We start from the raw sequence: 25157 nt of genomic DNA, 5'->3' as shown, positions 1-25157 counted from the left end.
CAATGAACTTCTTCCACTTTCCATAAAGCCACAGAATCTCATATCCAGAGGGCACTCAGGGTGATCGGAATTGGTATCCTTTATAATTATACCGTTCAAGCCAATATCATTTGCTTTTTTATAGTTGATCAGCTGAGTTACACCAACTGTAGAAAAAAATTCAGAGGTTGAATGTCTTCCTTCCCAGTCGGTGTTCTTCTCTGACTCCATAGCTGAGTAGGGAGTGACTGCCATGATTCCTCCCATGGAACGGAAAGTATTCAACCTGTCAACCGTGCAGATGTTAAAATCGGCATTATCAAAGATGAACTGGATGAATTCTTCACTCGCAAAGTTAAGATGCTCAGATCGTGCAATCGAGCAAGTCTCAGATAGGGAGGCTTCCATATATGGAACTGTGAATCCAATTTGGACTAAGAGCATCGACAAAAAGTGTTGATCTGAATCTTTCGTACATGGTGCAGGGTGTTTTGTCAAAGACGATCTAATTAGCTTTGAGTTATTGTACTTCTGATAAGCACTTCGCACTTCGACTTCAGCCAGGCCAATTAGTAACTTACAATGTGCTGCAATTTTCCTTTTGTTACTGGATTGTAGTAGCACTTTAGAGTCCTTTCTGTTTCACTTTAACCACATCACCATGTGCCAAATTGCCATCACATATAAAACACACCTCCGTACAGTCTGAAGCACTTACTTTACACTGGACTCGCATTCGGGAGGACGACGGTTCAATCCCGTCTTCGGCCATCCTGATTTAGGTTTTCCGTGATTTCCCTAAATCGCTTCAGGCAAATGCCGGGATGGTTCCTTTGAAAGGGCACGGCCGATTTCCTTCCCCATCCTTCCCTCACCGAGCTTGCGCTCCGTCTCTAATGACCTCGTTGTCGACGGGACGTTAAACACTAATATCCTCCTCCTCCACTTACTTTAAATGCAGTTTCTGTACAATGTAAGTAAAATCAAACTAGGAAATGAGAATTTTGCAAGACCCAAGAAGTTTTGAACGAATCCCTCACACAACACAGGAAGACTGGGTCCTGCAACCAATGGAAACAGTAACATAGGATTAGAGGAAATGGCAGCCTCAGCTGTTTGCAACATCTGAATCAAGGGAGTTTTATAGAGACCTCTACACCAAAAGGTGGGACAGATTTATGTCTTCCTATTGGAAATTTCATTTTGTAGAATAACTTTGATTTACAAAAGCAACAAAATGGAATTACTTTGACTTTCAATTGAATGATAGCTTAATAGTGCCTAAAACTGAAAAACTAGATGCTTTTATAACGAGAAATTTAATGCTCTACAACTCTGATGACGTGAAATTTTTCATTTGGAGTAGTCATTTTTGAGTTACAGGCATTCGACCTAGTTTGTTGCCAAGCTGGTAAAAATGAATGAAATTTAACAACTGACTGCGGTCAAACAGCTGCACCAATTTTGACACTTAAGTAGACCATTCAATGCAAACTTTAATCCTCTTTCATTTTGGTAACAGCAAAATTTTCATTATGATTCATAGTTTCCAAGAATAGGCTAAATTCAATAAAAAGTGTAGTTGGTGCTAGAGTCATATTGTGAATGAAGGTTTTGGAAGGGTTGGTCAGTGGTAGGATGGGTGTTGTAAAAAAAAAAAAAAAAAAAAAAAAAAAAAAAAAAAAAAAAAAAAAAAAAAAACTGGAATGAAATGGACTTCACAGAGCTCAGTTGAAAGGAGGGGAGCTTCCAAACAAAATATTTGTAGAATTTGACCCCCCCCCTGTGGGTCCGGGAGTTAGAATAGGCCTGAGGTATTCCTGCCTGTTGTAAGAGGTGACTAAAAGGAGTCTCTCATGTTTTGGCCTTTGTGATGGTCCCTTGTAGGGTTTGACCTCCATTTTTCAAAATTATCCCAAAGAGCGAGCCAATTGGGGAAGGGCACCTTACATGGTGCATTGTGTCCATCATGCGCTGAGACTTATCGCAGCCTTCATTGACGTGAATCTGCACTTCTGCTCATTCTCCAACTGTTGGGTGAGGTCACGCTCCTGGGTGCGTATTTTTCCATTGACTGTGCAGTATCATTTTCTACACTGACGATGATAATGGATTTGTTTGCTTGGTTGCACCTGATATTCAGCACGGTAGACAGTCCGTTGTGGTGGGGCCACCATGTACCCTGTTGGTTGTAGCCCCCTGACCACACAGGGATTGCTCTGCTGATGCCTGTGCCATTAACTCCCCATGTATGCCAGGGGGTAGATGCCCATCCCATTGGGCATCAGGACTCCTGGCAATTGGCATCCCGCCAGGTGGCCTTTGCTGCAGCTGGGTGGTGCCCGTGGGGAGGGCCCCTGGTCAGAGTGGGTGGCATCAGTGCTGATGAGACGCGATGAAGCATAGTACATCATCTCTTGCTGGTGATGAAACACCAGCAGTCTCTAAGTGTTCACGGGCTCAATTCCATGCACAGAAGTATGACCCCAAATCGTTCCCCTCCCTGGCCACCCCACGGGAGGAACGTCAGGTTAAGGATGGCAGCGGGTCTTATTCGGCCAACCCCCCCCCCCCCCTCCCCCCGGTGCTTTGTATGTTTGAGAGCTGATTGGGAATCTTTCATGCTGATGAAGCCTCAGCTTTTTGTTGAACATTTAGAGGACTAGTTCTGGGAGGTGGAGGGCTTGTCCAAAATGAGATCTGAGTTGGTCTTGATCAAAACAGCATCGTCAGCCCAGTCACGGCTTATACTTGCTTGTGACAAGCTGGGGGATGTTTCTGTAATCATCATGCCCCATAAGAGCTTAAATATGGTCCAGGGTATCATATTTCACAGGGACTTTCTTTTGCAGTCTGACCATGAGATGCGCGCCGATTTAGAGCGGCGAGGTGTACATTTCGTCCGGCATGTCCACTGGGCTCCGAGGGATAATCAGGTTGCCACTGGTGCCTTCATCTTGGCCTTAGAGGGTGATACATTACCTGAGAAGGTCAAGGTGATGTCTACTGCTGTGATGTGAAACCCTATATCCCTCCCCCAATGTGGTGCTTTAAATGTTGGAAGTTCAGTCATATGACTTCCTACTGTACTTCCAGTGTCACATGTCGAGATTGTGGACACCCATCACATCCCAATACTCTATGTGCCCCGCCTTCCATCTGTGTCAACTGTGGAGAGCACCATTCACCTTTCTCTCCAGACTGCAGGATTCTCCAGAAAGAAAGGAAAATCATGGAGTACAAGACCCTGGACAGACAGATCTACACTGAGGCTAAGAGAAAATTTGAATTCCTGCATCCTGTGTGTAAGACACCGTCTTACGCCGCCGCTACAACAGTTCTAGCCCCATCAGCTCCGAAAACCCCAGTCACATCTCAGAGCCGGAAGACTAAACCTGCCCCCTTGATGGTGGGGAGCATTTCCCTCCCTGTTGCTCCTGCACCACCTAATTCAGGAGCATTACAACCTCCCCCCCCCCCCCCCCAAACCATCAGCGACATCCATCCCCACTTCTAAGCTGAACCAGCGTACAAACTTCTTTGGCTGCTCTTGCTAGGAAGAGGTCCCTTGGGTCACTCCCTTCCCAGATTTCTGCTAGTGGGAAAGATGACACTCCCCAGTGGCAGAAGACCCCAAAATGCAGCTGGTCACAGGGCTCCACACTCATCCTCAGTGCTGGAGACTGAGCCAGTGAAGTCCTCTCAGCCAAGGAAATCCAAGGAGCAGCGAGAGAAATGCAAAAAGAAAACCCTTAAGACCAAGGGAATTGCGGTGGCACCCACACCACCGCTACCTCCAAGCTCTGTGTCTGCAGATGAGGTGGAGACTCTGGCGTCCGCTGATGACCTAGATCTCGCCAGACCCTCGGACACAATGGATATAGACTGCTCAGGCAAAAAGTCGGTGGCAGCAGGTGTCCCTGAGGTGTAAACTGCCTCATTGAATGTTCCATGCCTTCCCAGTCTCACAATGACATCATTCTCCAGTGGAATTGCGGCGGGTTTTTCCACTGCCTGGCTGAGCTACGGCAACTGTTAAGCTTTACACCTGCTTTCTACATTGCCCTCCAGGAAACCTGGTTCACGGCAATGCGGACCCCTGCCCTCCGTGGTTATAATGGATACTAAAGCAACTGTAGTGACTGTAATCGAGTGTCAGGTGGAGTTTGCGTTTTATGTCCTAAACTCGGTCTGTAGTGAACCTGTGCCCCTTCAAACCCCTCTCGAATCTGTGGCTGTCAGAATAAGGATGACGCAGGAAATAACTGTCTGCAATGTATATCTTCCTCCAGATAGTGTAGTATCCCTGAATGTATTAACTGCACTGATTGATCAGCTCCCTAAACCTTACTTACTTATGGGAGATTTTAACACTCTTAACCCCTTGTGGGGTGGCACCACGCTTACTGGCCGACGCAGAGATGTCGAAATTTTACTGTCTCAGTTCGACCTCTGCCTCTTAAGTACTGGGGCCGCCACACATTTCCCTGTGGCTCGAGATAGTTACTTGGCCATTGATTTATCGATTTGCAGCTCAGGACTTCTGCTATCTATCCACAGGAGAACACATGACGACCTATGTGGTAGTGACCACTTCCCCATCTTCCTGTCACTACCCCCCCCCCCCCCCCCCCGCCCATATCCAGGAGAATGGGGCCCTGCAGGGCTCTGTATTGAGTGTTTTTGTACTGGTGTTCTTGAGCAGTGTTGCCTACAGGGAGCCATCCACAAGGCACAGTAATGGGCCCTAGCTTTCCAGTTTTCTGCCACAAAGTCGTGTGTTATGCACTTACATCGGGATCGTACCTTTCATCTGGAACCAGAACTTTACCGTAATGACAATCCGCTCACTGTAGTGGAGACACATTGATTTTTAGGACTGGATTTGGACGCCCAATTGACTTGGCTTCTTCACCTTTGTCAGCTTAACTGGAAGTGCTGGCAGCATCTCAATACCCTCCTCTGCCTGAGCAACACCAACTGGGGTGCAGATCGCTTTACGCTGCTGCAGCTCTACAGAGCCCTTTTCAATCCCGCCTTTACTATGGGAGTATGGTTTATGGTTCGGCAGTGCCCTCAGCTTTGCTTTTACTTGACCCATTGCACTACTGTGGCGTTCAGCTAGTAACAGGAGCTTTTAGGACGAGTCCGGTGACCAGAGCCCTTGCGGACTGCCGGTTAGGCATGCACGACAGCTGGACAGTTATGTAGCACATGTTTGTAACATCCGAATCACCATCTCTTTTTCCCACCCATGACGGTTTATCTATGGCATTAGCAGCCCAGGTCAGGGCTTGCAATTGCAGTTCGTGACTGATCCCTACTTTCTGAACTCGAGTCATCGCCTTTGCCACCTATACTCGAGGTCCATTCACGTACATCTCCATGGCGTACACCTAGGCTGCAGCTTCGCCTGGACATTTCACATGGACCTAAGGACTCAGTTAACCTCACAGCTCTCTGCTGCCACTTCCTCTTGATTCGTGACGAGTACCTAGGCCACAAAGTGGTTTACACTGATGGCTCGATGGCTGATGCTCACGTCGACTTCATGTATGTCCATGGAGGACGTATTGAACAGCATTCCTTATATGATGGCTGCAGTGTTTTCAGTGCCGAGCTGGTGACTGTTACTCGTGCTGTTGAGCACATCCGTTCATGCCCTGGGGAGGCGTTTCTTCTGTGTACTGACTCCTTGAGCAGCCTACAAGCTCTCGACCGGTACTACCCTCGTCATTCTTTGATAGTGACCATCCAGGACTCCATCTATGCCCTGCAACGGTCTGGTCGTTCAGTGGTGTTTGTCTGGACCCCAGGTCACATCAGAATCCCAGGCAATGAAATAGCCGACAGGCTGACCAAACAGGCTATGCGGAAACCGCTTATGGAGGTCGGCTTCTCTGCAACTGACCTGCGTTCAGTACTATGCCGCAAGGTTTTGCGGCTTTGGGAGATGAAATGGCATAACCACAGCACCCACAACAAACTGCGTGCCATTGAGGAGACTACGAATAATTGGCAGTCCTCCATGCGGGCCTCTCTCAGGGACTCTTTGGTTCTCTGCCAGCTCCACATTGGCTTCGCTTAGGTGGCACACTGCTACCTCCTGTGCCGGGATGACCCACCTCATTGTCTGTGCGGCACCTGGCTGACAGTGGCCCATATCTTAGTGAGCTGTCCTTCTTTGGTTGCCCTGCGAAGGACTCTTCAGTTACCAGGTTCGTTGCCATTAATTTTAGCTGACGTCATCTCATCAGCTAATTTAGTTTTAAGTTTTATAGGCGATGATGGCTTGTATCATTGTGTATAAGATTTAGCGCATGTCCTTTGTCCCTTTGTGTTCTCCACTCTAATGCATTTAGGGTGGATGTTTTAATGTGTGAGAGCATATTTCTTATACTGTTGAGTCACAATCACTCTGCTGAAACTTCTAAAAACAAAAATTATCTTTATTGGTCAACTGTACAAGATAAACGTATGTTCCTGTGGATTTTTATTTATATCTTTTTTAGCTCTACAGTCTGGTACTGCGTAATTTGATGTAGCTCGTATGTATTAAATAGCTTATATCAAGAGTGTGTGCTGACGGAAAACATTTGTACTTTGTTTAGCTGACGAAATTTAAATGGCTGAACAGACTGTCATGGAACACAGCTAAGAACTATCATGAGGAGCTACGATGACACAGACAGATGCAGAGATACCCACGTTAAACTTACAATACCTCTCTCTTTGCATTTGGGGGATTAAAAGATAAGTACAGAACAAGGTTGACTGGTGAACAACTGGACTACAGTATTAGACCAAATGGAACAAGCCATACACAAAATGTCAAGGGCTTTGTTAACAGAAATTACACTCAAGTTTGACATTTAATATGAGATAAATTGTGTGATACAAATATAGGAATATGTGAGACATGTCAGGAAAGTAATTACAGGTTTGAGGAAACAACTCATAAATACAATTTTTGAAACCAAAATTTATTTTACCAAGAAAAAGCATTACTTAAACTATTTTTCTACCAAGTTGCCACTGTTGGTTAGACATATATCACAACAGGAAACCAACGTCACACAATAATCCATGATCAGATTTCAGTGCTGAATTTTCAGGCAATGTTATCACATGTGTGGTATGCATCAAAATTAATTGCTTAGAAATTAATATATTTAAATGTGAATTAAGTTTGTATTCCTCTGAATTCTCAGATTAACAATGTAGCTGCATTTGTTAGGTGTTCTTGTTGCCACAAGTATATTTGCTTTGAAACTTTGTATGACAAGTACCATCCATCCAATTGTTTGAAAGAAATGGAGGACATGTAATGGAGTAAGTGAAATAGCCATTGTAAAGCGAACAGGATAAAATTTAAATTCTTTACTAATCGAAGTCATTTGAGAAATTTATTTGCCTACCTTGTTATTTTTCCTCATGGATTTACTTACATCATTAACCCCTACAGTAGTAGGGGTTAATAAGGTATTATCCATTTCAAATCAGGAAAAAATAAAAGTGAAAAAATGATTGCACTAGGGAAATATGCATTTTCTGACCCCATATATGATATTGAAAAATACTCAGTTTTCAATTATCTATTAATTCAATCATTTCTCAGTCAATTGTGCATCATTAAATCCTTGGATTTTCTCAAAAATGGGGGCTTGTTGAACCAAAATATCGATGAGTCATTCATTTTAGATTGTACACAAGTGACCTACTAAATATAAGGTGAATCAGTTGCCTGTGTCAGAGGGCTTCATCTTGTTAGCACTAATGGAATTGCATTTTAATGTTTACTATTGCCAAGTCACTGTAATTAAACAGCTGATGTCAGCCTAGCCTTTTTTATGTATTGCGTTATAAGAATCACAGTTAATCAATTACCATCACACTGCAGCAAAAAATTATCACTTTAAAAAAACTGAATTAATGTAAAAATCATGGAGTGGTGTTTGTTCATGGGTATGATCTACCACCTATGGTGAGTAGATAACAGTGAACAACAGCAGATTCAATTTCTCTCTCCAATGTTATCCTATTGGGTGATTCCAACAGCCACAACTATTTGTGGGTCAGTGCAATCATGGATAGTAGACGAAAACTAGCAGATTATTCACAGAACTAGATATCTGCCTAAAGGATAGGAGCACCCCAACAGCTATGGTAATCGACCTACTCTGCAGTCCTATACTTTACACCACTGATACAAATGGTATGTCCACAGCAATGTATGCAACAATGACTGTTACGTAATTATGAACTAATGAGGACTTACCATGTTGGTCCTTGTGAGGAGCCCATTGGTAGGCATACAGCCCGGAATCTCAAATCACCTTGAACCGAGAAGTATATCAGTGAGACAGTGCAAGAAACAATGAACCTAATTATTCAAGCAGTGAACAATACAGCACCCTTATTGTAGATGCAAGTCAGTTGTGTGGTGCTGTATAGTAATAGCTGAAATCATCAAAGAGAGAAGAGGATTATGACAATAAGACACACCCCTCCACTACTAACCTAATGTCAGTGAAATGTCTGAGAATGAAGGCATGTTATATAATGAAACGAAGAAAAAAGGATGTTGGGAATACTATATTACTTCAATAACCACACGTACACCAGATTCTAGCATGAGTGAAACTATGGAATATCAATGGCCACTCTTTTCCAGCAGCCATTCCTGGAAATTTTAGTAAATCATTTGTACTAACCCTTTCAATGTTGCTAAACTCCTAGTTACATATTACACAGAAATGTCAGTGTCAGTTATTAAATGACCTTCACTCAGTATGAAACTGCAGTAGAACATATGTGCATTCTCTCTCTCTCTCTCTCTCTCTCTCTCTCTCTCTCTCTCTCTCTCTGACACACACACACACACACACATATATTGACCATTGAAGTTGTGCGCCTTAAAACCACAAAAAAAAAAAAAAAAAAAAAACATATATGAAAATATGCCTATTTTGGTGCAGATTTAGAAGATCAAGATTCACCTTTGACAATTTGGGTCCACCTTCAGAGACACTGTGTAATCAAGACACCAGCTGTTCAGGAGTGGGCATCTGGACATGAGGGGTGCGGATGCTGAACAGTGTCGTAACCCGTAAAAAGTAAACCATTTAGAGGTTTATTTCTGAAGATGAGAATACATCATTGTCTAGGTGTCTAGAGAAGGGGAGATGCTACCCAAAGGAAAAACAGGGGTCTAGCTGAATGTTTGAGCTCAAACAGCGGCAACCAGTTTGCTTGCAAAGACAGATTTAGATGATCAAATATCCCACAGGTCGAAACCTGGAACCTTCTGTAACCCCACCTTATAGTAGGTGCACCACCTGTGCCCATGCTCTGGTCATATCACTGGTATGACCTAAGGCTGATCATAGGTCAGAAGAGGCTTTGGGGTCATTCATGGAGATATGGGTCCCCTAAAAGGTCAATCCTTCACCACCTACCAGGCTACTCTGTGCCCGCCGTACCAGTCAGGTGTAAGACTCTCTCTGCAGCCAGCAGGCTGGCTAGAGTTATCTGCACTGACACCACTGGCCAATCCCAACACTGTTACACTGCAGTAACTATGAGTAGATGGTCCAGCAGCCAGGTTTCCCCATCCCACTTCCATGTCACGACCCAGGGCATTATTGGACCTGCATCCTGGGTAAAAGGGGAAGGATCTAATATCACAGCATATTGGCCCTGATAGTGTTTCAGAGTGAACCTGCTGTTCAAGAGATGCAATGCCCTGCAGGCATGCAAACAGTGCCACAAGCATGTGATGCAGCCACATTAGATACTCAGTGTGTGCTTTAATCCTGCAGCTGCATGGACTCTAGCCAGTTACTGTTATATGAAATTATTAATTGTGTACTGCACAACTACCAGTATAATGATCGTGCTTGCACAAGTTTCTGTGGCAATGTTTTCAGGCTCCCGTGATAACGGCTCATGAAAATTCTCTATTCAAATTGTTTTTGTGTTTTAATGGTGAGCACAATTGTGAAACTAACTGCTTGTTAACCAAGTTCTGTTTATCATCACAGCTGGGCTATATTGACCACACTAGTATTTTGGTATCTCAGTGTGACACCAAAAATAGGTACAACGGCACTTACCTGAAATTAAACTATTGAAACTGTATGATGATCTGTGAGACTGACTGAAAGTGTCTAAAGAACTCCTGGACTTTAATTCTGTGTGCAGAAGGTAGTTAACTTACCTGTAGTTTTTCTCTCTTTATTTCAGATTTGTCATTGGGGATAGAGAAGTCAGATGGAGTGAGTGTGTCACCAGTCAGTAGCCTGCAAGAGTTAAAAAAAACTGAGAAAACTGTGGGTCTTGGTAAGTTCATTTTCTAAGTGTGTGTCTGTTTGCCAGTCTTCAGTGTTACTGCATTTTGTGAAAATCAACAAAATGCTTATTCTCTTCTTGTACTGGATGCTGTTATCTGCAACTTCTCCTGGGAGGTTCTACTTTTCAGGAATCTCTGACGTTTTTATCATTTATAATAGGACAGAAAAGGATTACACGCATTAATAATGACAGTATGCTGTTATAGAAAGGATAGCTGCTGTTAACTTGACAATGCTTGGATCAGACTATTACTACTAACATTAAACTTAAAGTACATTGGAGGTTTTTTGTGTTGGTTTTTAATTTTTAAGTTTTTTTTTTTTTTAATTTCCTATTTTGCTAGTAGATACAGTATAATTGACAATCTGTTGCCACATTTATACAAATGCTTTTTGGGGTACAAAACAAAATTGCAGCGCAAAATCTTGCTCACCAAAATTGTGCATATTCTGACAATAGATTTATTTTCATAAATATTATTACAGTTGCAATGACAGACATGTGGTTTTGACTTTCAACCTGACATTTTTGTTTTCTTTGATATTTTGTACATAAATATGATTAAATTCAGTTCAGTATGCAATTAGTGATTGATCATGAACAGCTTATCAGTTTTAATTTCCTAGTGTAAATTTTTGGCCAGATTAATTTACTCTTCCTAAGTTAAAAAGTTTAATTTATAATAATTTAATAAAACTGAGATGATAATTTCGTATATTTAGTGTAAGAGTTCTGTAATAACATACCTGGTGTTATTACTGATCAATATCTGTACTGTACAGTGAATTTTGAGCAGTGGTAGTACTCATTGAAGGAAGAAAAAGAAGTCCAATGAACATGGGTCCAGAAACACATACTTTCAGAGGTAAACACTTTTGTGTAGAAAGGGCTGTGTGATGATTGGTTGCAGATGTTATCACAGTCGTTGCATTGGTGCTCCATCAGATGTTTCGGCAGGTTATTATGTCGTCTTATTCACAGTACTCAATGTACAATTATGTGGTCAGTTGTGTGGTTCAAGTCTTGTTGTAGGCTGCATTAGTTTTTGTCACGTTTGGGCGCCTTATTGTACATTAATGACAATCCTGGGTACATATCATGGTGTTTCACCTTCTTCCAAACCCAGATTCACTTACTTGTTTACTGTTATTGCGCTGTTTGTACGTGGAAATGGTGTAGTACATGTACATTTTCTCTACTTCACCACTTGTTAGCAATGGAAGCCGAGTACTCTACAAGTGAAATGGCTGATATGATATTCTGCTATGGTTTTTCAAAAGGAAGGAGCCTGCGAGCCCATGCACTCTATGCTTAAAAATATCCACAGCTGACAGTGGAAGGCCCCGTACAGTCTGCATGCCTGACATGGAGGAGCGTGTGCTACATTGAGTGGAAGAAACTCCTGGAACCAGTGTATGAGTAATAGCAGCAGAATGTGTATCTCAATCTGGGGGGGGGGGGGGGATTTCTTCATGAAAAATTGCTGTACCCATATAATTTACAGTTAGTTCAGGCCCTAAAGCCACATGACCATCATGGCAGACGGCAGTTCTGTCAGTGGCTGTTGCAGAAATGTGCTGCAGATCCACTGTTCATGTCCATGATTTTATTTACTGATGAGGCAGGGTTCACAAGACATGGTGTTGTGAATTTCCATAACCAGCATGCATGGGCAGATGTAAATGCTCAAGTAACTCAGGAAAGAGGGCATTAACACCAATTCTCAATCAATGTATGGGCAGGTGTACTTGTCGATAGATTAATAGAGCCATATGTGCTGCCAGAATGTTTAACTGGAGCACATTATTTGGACTTATCATTAATGTATTGCCTACCTTGCTGGAGGCTGTGCCATTGCACCAATGAATACAGATGGGGTTCATGCATGATGTCGCACCAACACGCTTTCGTCACAATGTGTGCGAACACTGGATGGGTTTGGGGGGGGGGGGGGGGGGCTTACTCATTCCTCAGACCTCAATTCCCAAGACTTTTGGTTACGGGGACACATGAAGGGATTGGTCAGCACCACACCAATTACCGGTGTGTGGACATTACAGGGTCACGTCTTCAATACATGCCAGCAGGTACACCAACAACTGGATATACTGCAAAGGGTGCATCATTTCTTATGGCAGAGGCCAGAAGCATTTTCATGAATGGACATCATGTTGAACACCTCCTGTAAACACAGGTTTATTACAGAAAGTATGCATTTCTGAACCCATGTTTATTGGACTTACCACCTCTGAAAGTGTTCGACACTAATATTAATAGAAGTCTCATGAAACATACTGATTTTCTTTTGTTAAACTCAAGTTAAAAATATGTTGTGCATTTGTATAATAATAAGTTATAGATTTATGTATGTTAATAAAATATTGTGAAAGGTAATAATTATCTAATGTTATGTCATTGTTTTTAGGTGTTACTTTTAATCACTCCACAGCATTAAAATGAGAATGGGGAAAAAAACTATGAGCTCAAAATGAAGCCAAAAGGCGCAGCAGATTAACACATCCAGAAGAGAAAACTCCGGAAAGATATTGGTCTTTGATATCACAAGCTACTTGTCAGGTTGGAATGTGCTATCAAGGAAATTCGCAAGACTGGCCACATTGTTTAGAGGGAGATATGGTGACTAAGACTTTGCAGAGATCAAAAGCAACTAGTTTACATTAAACAAATGCTGTATGTACCAGTATTTCACAGTCTAATGGAACTCCAGACCGACATTCCTTCAGGCTTGGCAAGGATGCAGAAACTGTGGCTCAGTCTGTATTAATAGAGACTCCTGAGCAAAGTTCTGTGAGATGTACCAGAAATGCATAGTCTACTGCTGCATCTCGTGTCAATGAAATACCACAGCAGTGTTGTTCTAGGAATGCCAGGGAAGTAAAGGCTACAGTTTGGACTATATTGAATGAGATTCCCAAAGAACATTTGGCAACGCAAGCCAGAAATGCCAAGTCTATGGCTCAGTCTAGAGCCAAATACAGGATAGATTTTGCCAATTCTGTACACACATTTGCTCATACAGTTTGTTTGTTGTGTGAAAAACTTTGCAATTGTAAAGTTATAGTAGGCGATTTACCAGGAGATATACTACCAAATGAATTAATGAATCAAGTTGATGTTAACTCGACCTGTTACCAAAGTGCCAGAACGCTTCATAGTGGAACAACACCTATGCAGGCTTACTGGATTGGCATGTCATTAGATAAAATTCTTGCAGAAATACAGCCATTATTCAATGCAGAAATACATTTATTATGTAGGATAATTGAGTTTGTAAAAATGGTTAAACCTCAGTGGTCACTTTGGATAACATGGTTTCCATGGTCAAACTGTATTTGATGGACAGGAAGTTGAAGAAACATCTGAGCAGCTTCTTCTACAAATGAGTAATGCTGGTCTAGTGATTGATTGTGAACAGTTGGAGTCAGTTTCAAGATTGCATTGTTTTTCTGTAAATATTGAAAACATTTGAACTGCATTAGATTGAATTATCACTAATAATGTTACAATAAACTTTAATAATGATAATTAGAATGTTAACAAAATTTGCCATATTCTACAAAATGACATAATACAACAGGAAGACACAAACGTTTCCAAGTTATGGGTAACAATCGGCATGTACTGAGAGGCTCATTTCATCAAAGTCATAGTAAATTTCATGATTTTTCTTGAAGTAAGCAGTGTACTGCAAACACTGCCATAGCTATTCCAGTTACAAAAATTAAACAAACGGAGACATGGTCTTCGGATATAAAAGATTCAACTTTAATTTCCGGTTACCACCAATTGTACTGAAATAGCATACAGTCTCGAAGAGTTCCGTGTTTGACTGAGGCTAATGTATAATAGTGATGTGCTCAAGATTAATTGTATTCATGTTTAATACAAGTTCACCATTATCATAGATTTGCGGCCATCTGAGCATTAGTAATCAAGATGGTGGATTTCCATATCTAAAGACTGGCTTATTGGAGTTCTTTACAGATTCTGGTGCTGATCAGGGAGCTATTGTTACATGTAATGGCCTACCAGTGGCAGTCTAGAAAACTGATAATTTATATTACTTGTTTGACTCTCTCTCTAGAGGACCAAAAGATTGTGTAGCTCAGGATGGTGCAGCTTACTTGATATCTTTGACCGATATTACATTGTTGTGGAAAGTTTTAAAATCAAATATACCCAAATGACGGCAAAATGAGAGGATGATGATGATGATGATGAATACAGTGTTACAAAAATTACACCTGTTGCACGTCCATTAAATCAAAATCTAAGTGAACCAGGAAATAACAGTGACATTGTAAGAAATACAAACTGATCTTCAGAATCATCCAGTGCCTTGAGCAGTGACAATATTGTTATTACCTCATCGGTTGTATGTGTTGTAGGCTAACCTATTCCTGAATTAATCACTGTTCTACTCAGTTGCCAGTTCATCAGCTGTGTAGACACTCCAGGGGGCTCACGGATCTTTCGCGAGTTCGTGCGTGGCGCACACGGGGCGCCGAGCTATTGCAGCACCTTCACTCTGGCATTCGGAGGGGATACCCTCCCAGAGAAGGTCAAGGTTATGTGCTACAGATGTGACATGAAGCCGTACATAGCTCCACCTATGTGGTGCTTTCAGTGCTTGCATTTTCGGCATATGTCTTCCCACTGTACGGTGGACCATTTGTGTGGTGAGTGTGGTCAACTCCATGAGGGAAGCCCCTGTGTTCTGCCACCTGCGTGTGTCATTTGTGCTGACAGCCACTCCCCTCGGTTGCTGGATAGCCCAGCTTACAAGAGAGAAAAGATGATCCAACAACACAAGTCCCTGATTGCCTGTCTTATGCTGAGGCTCACCAGAAGTATGAGACACTCCATCCCGTGTCACTATCTTCAACTTTTGCCCCTGTTACTTCATTTCCTCCTCTTTCCTCATCTTTTCCACAGCCCCGTCCCTCTCCCCCCCCTCCCTCTCCCATGCAGTTCATATGACCTCCCGTCAGGTAGCCCCCCCCCCCCCCCCTCTGGCTGAATAAGTGGCCCCCTTTTTCGGCATCTGCTGGTGATCAGGTGCCCTCCTGGGACACCCCTCTCCAGTGTCTCTTAGGCCAGAAGACTCCTACCACCACTCGACCATGAGGCGCACCATCGGTGTGCCCCAAGATCACCCACTCTGTTTCAGTTCCAGATCTTGCAGAGTCCTGTACTACCCCTGTGGCGTGCCCTCCTCCATCTCAGAAAGGGAAGAAGAAGAAGAAACATAAATCTCAAGACAAGGTGTCCCCCAGTGTTCCTCGAGGTGCCATCTTCCCCTTCGACTCTGACATCTTATTTATGGATATCACTCCATCCTTGTTGGTGATGACTACTGACCGAGTGACCTGATCTCGTCCTCGGCTTCTTCATGTCTACGTTGGACTCTTGCCTCCGATCATCCAGAGGAATTGTAATGGATACTATTATCACCTACCGGTAATGCAACGTCTTGTCTTCTCCTATTCTGCATTCTGTCTTGTTCTGCAAGAAACATGTTTCTCTGATGACCACTCTCCAACATTTCGTGGTTATTGTGTATTCTGTCGGAAGCTTGTTGGCCTCGGGGTAGCATCTGGTAGGGTCTGCACTTCGGTTCTCTCAAATTTCATTAGTGATTGGATCCCCCTACTTTATTCCCATGAAGTAATGAGTGCTGTTGACAAGGGATCTTGGATCGATTCCATATTCCTAGATTTCCATAAAGCTTTTGATACCATTCCTCACAACCGACTATTAATCAGATTGCGTGCATATGGAGTATTGTCTCAGTTGTGTGACTGTATTCATGATTTCCTCTCAGAGTGGTCACAGTTTGTAGTGATAGACGGTAAATCATTGAGCAGAACAGAAGTGATATCTGGTGTTCCGCAAGGTAGTGTCATAGGCCCTCTTCTATTCATGATTTACATAAATGATCTAGGTGATAATCTGAGCAGCCCCCTTAGATTGTTTGCAGATGATGCTGTAATTTACCGTCTAGTAAAATCGTCAGACGATCAATTCCAATTACAAAATGATCTAGGGGGAATTTCTGGATGGTGCGAAAAGTGGCAATTGGCACTAAACAAAGAAAAGTGCGAGGTCATCCACATGGGTACTAAAAGAAATCTGGTAAGTTTTGGGTATATGATAAATCTCACAAATCTAAGGTCTATCAATTCGACTAAATACCTAGGAATTACAATTATGAGGAATTTAAATTGGAAACACCACATAGATAATATTGTGGGGAAGGCGAAACAAAGACTGCGCTTTGTTGGCAGAACACTTAGAAGATATGACAAACCCACTAAAGAGACAGTCTTCATTACACTTGTCCCTCCTCTGCTGGAATATTGCTGCGTGGTTTGGGATCCTTGCTAGGTAGGATTGACGGAGGACATCGAAAAAGTGCAAAAGAGGGCAGATGATTTCATGGTATCGTGCAATAGGGGTGAGAGTGTCACTGATATGATACGCGATTTGGGGTGGCAGTCACTGAAACAAAGGCGGTTTTCTTTGCGGTGGGATCTATGTACGAAATTTCAATCACCAACTTTCTCTTCTGAATGTGAAAATATTTTGATGACACCCACCTACACAGGGACAAATGATCATCATAATAAGAGAAATCAGAGCTCGAACGGAAAGATTTAGGTGTTCCTTTTTCCCACACGCCACTTGAGAATGGAATGGTAGAGTAGTATGAAAATGGTTTGATGAACCCTCTGCCAGGCACTTAACTGAGAATTGCAGAATGAGCATGTAGATGTAGATGCAGATGTAGACCAACTTGGAAGCGATAGTGGTTAGAGTGCAAATGATTCCGACAATCACCACTTGCAGTGTCAACCTCCCTTCAGGTAGGCCACTTCCTTACGTTGCACTGTTTAAGTTAATCCAGCAACTCTCGCCCCTGTTTCTCCTCCTCCCACCATCCACTGTGGGGAAGTGTCACTTCATTGGGTAGGGGTATCCTAATTGACCAACTTATCGCGGACCTCCATTTGTGTCTCCTCAATGGTGGTTCCCCTACCCACTTCAGTGCCACTCATGGCACCTTCTCTGCTATCGATCTAACGATCTCCTCCCCTGCCCTCGTGGCTTGCCCACATTGGCCATCCCGTGATGACTTTTGTGACAGTGACCACTTTCCACTGATACTACTATTCCCCTGCTGCCACCAGGCAGACAGGCTCCCATGTTGGGCATGCCGCAGGGCCAGTTGGCCTTTATATACGTCTGCTGTGAACTTTGACACCTCCCTCTCGCATTCCATTGATGTAGTTGTGCAAGGCATCTCTGCCTTTATTCTTCATTTATTTTATTTTTATTTACATGTCAAGTTTCGTTAGACCAAATTGAGGAACAAAGCTCCAAGGTCATGGAATGTGGTGCTGCAGACACTACTGTCCTCCGATCCACAGGTCCCCCTTGTCATCGACTGGTACCTTGGTGGACCGAGGATGTTGCAGTCACTGTTCAGGACCGCCGATGGGCGCTGCAGCGATTTAAGCGACACCCTTCACAGACCAACCACCTCACTTTTAAGCGTCTCTGTGCTAAGGCTCGTTATCTTATTAAGCGTAGTAAAAAGGAATACTGGGAGTGCTATGTTTCCTACCTGGGGACATGTGCCTCTTTATTGGAGGTTTGGTCCAAGCTCCGTAGCCCTCTGGGCCGTCAGCAACAGTCAGCTGTCAGAGGTCTGAAGCTCCATGGTGCTCTGTGCACTGGTCCATTGGTCCTTGCAGAACACCTAGCGACACACTTTGTGGCAGCATCGTTGTCCTCTACCTAATGTACTACATTTCTGTGACATTTACGTAGAGTTGAACAGATCCCCCTGTATTTCATCCCACACCACATTGAGCACTATAATGCACCTTTCACTGAATAGGAATTGGTGTAAGCTCTTAGCTCTTCACAAGAGTCGGCTCCAGCCCAGGATTCAACCCACAATCTGATGATCCAACACTTGGATGCTCCCCGGAGGCAACAGCTTCTCAGGGTCTTCAACCACATTTGGCTCATGGGTGCTTTTCTGTCACAATGGCAAGACAGTATAGTTATCCCCATCCTTAAGCCTGGGAAAAATCCAACTTCACTAGACAACTACCCCAAAGTAGCCTGATGAATGTACTTTGTAAACTGCTCGAAAGGATGGTCAGCTTCAGGTTATGTTGGGTACTCAAATCTTGGCCCTGTTATCCCCATATCAGTGTGGTTTCCAGGCAGGGCGATCTCCAACAGACCATTTACTCCGATTGGAATCAGCCATCCAACGGACGTCTACTCACCGCTGGCACCTTGTCACGGTCTCCGTTGACCTACATAAGGTGTATGACATGGCTTGGTGCCATCACATTTTAATTACCCTCCATGACTGAGGCTTCCGTGGTCCCCTTCAGATTTTTACCTGCGAGTTTTTATCTCACTGGCTCTTCCGGGTTTGAGTTGGCACTTCACTCAGTGCCACTCAGATTCAGGAGAATGGTATCCCACAGTGTTCTGTGCTATGTGTCACACTCTTCCTCATTGCCATCAATGGGCTTGTGACCTCTGGTGGGCCTCTGGTTACCCCGTCATTGTACATTGACAGATTTTTCCATCTGGTGCAGCTCCCACTCTGTAGCATCTGCTGAGCGCCAGCTCCAAGGTGCCATCCAATGGGCCTCTGCATGGGCCACCACCTGTGGCTTCCAGTTTTCTCCCTCCAAAATGCAGTTTACGCATTTTTGTCGTCGACCTGCAGTATACCCTGATCCAGAACTTTATTTAAGCAACCAGCTCCTCAATGTTGTAGCACAGTCCCATTTCTTGGGCCTTATTTTTGATAACAAGCTGACACGGTTGGCTCACATTCGCAACCTAAAGACTACATTTATGCGGAAGCTTAATGCTCTTCACCTTCTGGCCCACACATCTTGGGGTGCCAGACGGTTCCACTCTTCTCCATCTTTACCGTGCTCTGGTCTTGTCCAGACTAGATTATGGTAGTCAGGTTTATGGCTCAGCAGCTCCTTCCACTCTGAAAATTCTTGATCCTGTTCACCATCATGGGGTGCATGTGCCTATTGGTGCCTTTCTCACTAGTCCCGTTGACAGTCTCCTCGCAGAAACAGGGACTTCCCCTATACAAATATGATGGGGTGAACTCTAGTTTTTTAGGCAATCACCATTTGCCGATTCCCTGACCATCCCATGTACCCTGTCCTCTTTGCAAACGAGAGATGTCTCCCTCCTGATAATAGCCCATGGGTGGGATTGCCAGTTGTAATCTGTCTCACTTTCCCCCGTCGGGATTTCAGTCTCCACTCACTGGAATGCGCCCCGTGTATTTCCCCCTACATGCCTCCCCCCCCCCCTCCCCGTTGGGTGGTGCCTAGACCACAGATTAACACCAATCTGTTCCAGTGTGCTAAGGTCTCTGTCACTCCTACGGTTTACCAGTGTCTTGTACGTGCCATCCTTGCAGAGTTGGTGCTACCATCTTTTACACTGATGGTTCTAAGACAATCGATAAGGTGGGATACACTTTCACATTTCCTACTGCCTTCGAACACCATTTTTTGCTGGGATCGTGTAGGTTGTTCACAGCAGAGCTTCTAGCCATTCACAGGGTCCACCTTTTTGTTTCTCAGGCCTCCCTCCACAGTGTTTTAATTTGTTCAGACTCCATGAGCAGCCTGAAGGCTATCGAGCGATGCTACTCTAGTCACCCTATGCTGTCTGGTATCCATGACCTTCTCTCTGCTCTTGAGCATGCTGCCTGTTCAGTCATCTTTCTCTGTGTCCCAAGTCATGTGGGCATCCCAGGGACCGATTGGCTAGAGAAGCTAGAGAAGCAGATACTTACCCTATTTCCTTTCATGATTCCAGCTGCAGATATACGGATCTATGTCAGATTTCTCTTTGCCCAAAAATGGAATGCCATCAGGAGTGCTACTACTCATAGTAATAAACTCCAGATTGTCAAGGAGTCTACTTCAGTTTGGTGCTCTGCCTTCCACTCCTCTCGGAAGGAGGCCACTATTTTATGCTGTTTACGCATTGCTGATGCCCACCTCAGCCATTGTTTTCTCCTACATAATGACCCACTCCCACAATGTGATTGCGGAGCCAGATTGTCGATACCTCACTTATTGGTGGGATGTCACCCTCTTTCGGCCCTTCGTGTTAAGTGTAGTCTTTCTGATTGCTTAAATTTAATATTAGCAGACAATCCATGGATGGTTGAACTGGTTCTGTTTCATCCGTGAGATTGTTTTTTATTTCCAGATATAAGGCTCTACTTTAGTCTTGGAGCAGGGGCAGGTTGGTTGTAGTTCCCCCCCCCCCCCCCCCCCCTTCGCTTTCTAGTTTTTAGATTTTTTCTTGCCTTTTATGCCTTTACTGTGTGTGTTTAATGATCATTGTTTTTATAATTTGACTCTCCTGACTGGATCCACCCACTTGTAGCAGTCCTCCTTTCTCCTGTGATCCACTTTGGAATTGCGGGACTGTTGACCTCGCTGTTTGGTCCCATAATCCCTCTCAATCAATCAATCAGCTGTACAGAAAAACTGAACTACCTTTAGAAAATATGAGTGGAATAAAGAGCAGAAGAATTATCTTGATTCCACTTGTTCCCTCATGGCAGGAATGGATTAAAGGAAAGTTGATAACATCCAATTGTACCAACAGATTTACTGTCAGGCTAGAATAATAGGAGTTGATACACATTTTTGAAGCCATGATTATATTTTTTATGCCATATCTGTTGTGGAGTTCTTTAGAACTAAGCAAAATTTAGATGTGGTTTTAAGAATGTGTCAGGGAGAATATTGATTGAAAATAATCACCTTAATATGTGGAATATGTGAAGATCAAATGCATACTGTCAAAGTGCATGTTCAGACCTTATTGGCATGGTTAAGAATATGGGTCCTACTAAGTGGTTCGTTACCTTGAGGTGTAGTGATCTGAATTGGGTTGATTTACAGAAAGCACTTGTAATTGCTGCAGGAAAATCCAAGTGATTGGTAGATGAACAGCCTGTGACTTTGAGTTGACAATTTGGGATACATGTTAATGCTTTCATGAGATTTTTGTAGAACAGTGATAAAGATGTAGAAGGAAGGCATACAGATTACAGGCAGAGGATCGAGTTTCAGAATCGTGAAAGTCCATAGTTACATATGTTATACTGGATTGAAAATGAACCAAATTTTTACACTCCAAAAGGCAGATATTTGGTCAGCGGGAATGTTTCATGTTCTTCATGCAATGAAAATGATGAGTTAAATGGACTCAAATACACTCTCAAACAACAACATGCTATAAGAACGGGAGTTATCATCACTGTAGATTTAATTTTCCAAGACCAGTAAGCGACAGACTGGTTTTGTTAGGGCCAGAGAGAACTTTGTGTACGAATGGACAATTTTGTATGTTGAGAAGAAATCCTGAAGAACAGTACATAAAAAATTACATTCCACAGATACTGAAATTGGGGAAAGCGAATATGGACATAGAGTCCTGTAGAAAAGTGACAGCTGTATCTTCCTATATCTCCAAATATACAGGGTTATTACAAATGATTGAAGCGATTTCACAGCTCTACAATAACTTTATTATTTGAGATATTTTCACAATGCTTTGCACACACATACAAAAACTCAAAGTTGTTTTAGGCATTCACAAATGTTCGATATGTGCCCCTTTAGTGATTCGGCAGACATCAAGCCAATAATCAAGTTCCTCCCACACTCGGCGCAGCATCTCCCCATCAATGAGTTCGAAAGCATCGTTGATGCGAGCTCGCAGTTCTGGCAAGTTTCTTGGTAGAGGAGGTTTAAACACTGAATCTTTCACATAACCCCACAGAAAGAAATCGCATGGGGTTAAGTCGGCAGAGCGTGGAGGCCATGACATGAATTGCTGATCGTGATCTCCACCACGACCGATCCATCGGTTTTCCAATCTCCTGTTTAAGAAATGCCGAACATCATGATGGAAGTGCGGTGGAGCACCATCCTGTTGAAAGATGAAGTCAGCGCTGTCGGTCTCCAGTTGTGGCATGAGCCAATTTTCCAGCATGTCCAGATACACGTGTCCTGTAACGTTTTTTTTCGCAGAAGAAAAAGGGGCCGTAAACTTTAAACCGTGAGATTGCACAAAACACATTAACTTTTGGTGAATTGCGAATTTGCCGCACAAATGCGTGAGGATTCTCTACCGCCCAGATTTGCACATTGTGTCTGTTCACTTCACCATTAAGAAAAAATGTTGCTTCATCACTGAAAACAAGTTTCGCACTGAACGCATCCTCTTCCATGAGCTGTTGCAACCGCGCCGAAAATTCAAAGTGTTTGACTTTGTCATCGGGTGTCAGGGCTTGTAGCAATTGTAAATGGTACGGCTTCTGCTTTAGCCTTTTCCGTAAGATTTTCGAAACCGTCGGCTGTGGTAAGTTTAGCTCCCTGCTTGCTTTATTCGTCGACTTCTGCGGGCTACGCGTGAAACTTGCCCGCACGCGTTCAACCGTTTCTTCGCTCACTGCAGGCCGACCCGTTGATTTCCCCTTACAGAGGCATCCAGAAGCTTTAAACTGCGCATACCATCGCCGAATGGAGTTAGCAGTTAGTGGATCTTTGTTGAACTTCGTCCTGAAGTGTCGTTGCACTGTTATGACTGACTGATGTGAGTGCATTTCAAGCACGACATACGCTTTCTCGGCTCCTGTCGCCATTTTGTCTCACTGCACTCCGGTGGCAGAAACCTGAAGTGTGGCTTCAGCCGAACAAAACTTTGAGTTTTTCTACGTATCTGTAGTGTGTCGTGACCATATGTCAATGAATGGAGCTACAGTGAATTTATGAAATCGCTTCAATCATTTGTAATAGCCCTGTACTTCTAAACATGAGCCCGAAGATGTAGGTAAAGTGCTGAAAGATGCTGCTAGTAGAGTGCGAGCCAGTCACGGGGATGTTGGTAGGCAGTTGTTTGCCATTCCTATGGCGATTTTAAAGCATTGTAGAGTATCAATGTGTAAATTTGTATACAGATTATGCCACCTAAAATTGAGAGACAGTTCATGAAAAGTAGTTTTCAACAACACATGATGACCTCAGGAGCGATACAGAATTGTACGATGTCACAGTGAGCAAGGTGAAACTTATCAAAACAATTTGACAGGTATATTCAAAGCCAACTAATCTAGAGCACCTCAGTTTGGTAGAATTATGAACAGTCTTATTGACGTGATAGCGATGAAGACAATGACGACGTAGGAGCTTATGAACAACTAGAAGAGAGTCCTGAAACTGGACCAGCAACCATCAGATCTGTAAATGGAAACATTGTGAGACAATGAAGAAAGCCTGCTATTCTGAGGATCCATTATTACACCGTAAATGGGAGATAGGGGATGCTATTTTTATAGCTATCTTGTTGTGTGTGTGCTGTTTTGCAGATAAAAGCAATTTGCTAGTGGGCTATGATACACGCAAAGAAGCTTTTATGGCACTTTGAGATCAATTATATCCATTTCGTGGAGATTCTGCTGAATAGTTTCAGCACTGAATACAAAGATCCAGCCAAACCTGCAGCATTTAATGATTGTTAATTGATATGACCCAAAAGCGGCTGATGTTGCATCGAAGTAAGAGATGATCCAGCCAAACCTGCAGCATTTAATGATTGTTAATTGATATGACCCAAAAGCGGCTGATGTTGCATCGAAGTAAGAGATGATGGAGAAGAAATGCATATCAGTATCACAGATGAAGAATTTCATGTCATGGTCAGCAGCATGAATATAGAGCAAAAATATTTTTTTGATGATGATACACAACAAATTTGATGTGAACTGACAAGTCAACCTAACACAAATGTTCCTTTAAAATTATCCATGACAGGATGAGCTGGCAGCGGAAGATCTTCTGTGGTGAAAATTGTAGTACATCATATTCATCCATGTTATGCTCCAGCAACAGAACAGTTATTAAATGATCAACAGGAGTTGCGTCATGTCTTGTCAGCAGAAAAACCATTCATAGTGCATTTGCTTTAGGCATTGAGAAAGGTACAGCAGCAGTCTATAGGAAGATGACAGGAGAGCAGCTGGAGGATATCAGAAGACAATTCTGTCACATTCGTTGGTTTGTAATAGGTGAAACATCTGTGGTTTCTTATGAAGTTTCATGATCTATTCATCTCCGTTTACAAGAAATAAAAAACGGTCAAGACATTTTTGGTGGGGTAAATATCTGTTTTCAGAGATATTATGCAGTTGTTGACTGTTAAGGGCAGTTGGTGCTTCAGGCAATCAATTATATTTCAAAGTGAGCGGCATTTGTGGCATTACTTTAGGCTTTGTGAGTTACAAACCAACATCCAATAACAGAATGATAGCCAATTTATAGACCTTCTTAATAATTGTAGAGTAGGTGAGTTGCGTATTGAGCAGTAAGAGATTTTGCTTGAAAGAAGGCTTGTATCTGTGGCTGGTGATTTTTGCCAACAGTTGAGCTGTACTTATTTTTCCCCCCACATGGAAACTAGTTAATGGCCATAATGACAAAATGATGGAACTACTGGCCAATATAGTGAAAATTTATGCATTAAATGCTCTCACTGAATCCAAAGAACCTGCCACTTATTATCAAAAATCCATTCAAGCTTGTATTCCACAAGACCAAAACTGTACAGGAGGATTGCTAAATTCAATAAAAATTGCAATCAGTGCTAGAGTCATGTTGCAAATGAATTTGAAGGTTTCAGAAGGGTTGGTGAGTGGTAGCATGGGTATTGTTAAA

At 43.0% G+C, this 25157-nt stretch overlaps 1 protein-coding gene across 3 annotated transcripts in view; it reads left to right on the top strand.

The window, feature by feature from the left end:
- LOC126247988 (transmembrane protein 183-like) overlaps positions 1-25157 on the top strand; it is a 253217-nt gene that overhangs the window by 84089 nt on the left and 143971 nt on the right. For all 3 annotated transcript variants that reach the window (XR_007545395.1, XM_049948571.1, XM_049948572.1), the window contains exon 3: positions 10225-10320. Coding sequence is in view for 2 of the 3 variants with exons in the window: in XM_049948571.1 (XP_049804528.1) it covers positions 10225-10320 (96 nt within the window). In the remaining variant the exon portion in view is untranslated. The remainder of the gene's footprint in view (positions 1-10224; positions 10321-25157) is intronic.

This window comes from Schistocerca nitens, chromosome 3 (genome assembly GCF_023898315.1).
Source record: "Schistocerca nitens isolate TAMUIC-IGC-003100 chromosome 3, iqSchNite1.1, whole genome shotgun sequence".
NCBI lineage: Eukaryota > Metazoa > Arthropoda > Insecta > Orthoptera > Acrididae > Schistocerca > Schistocerca nitens.
Note: the sequence above shows the minus strand (reverse complement) of the source record. Positions and strands in the feature narration are given on the sequence as shown.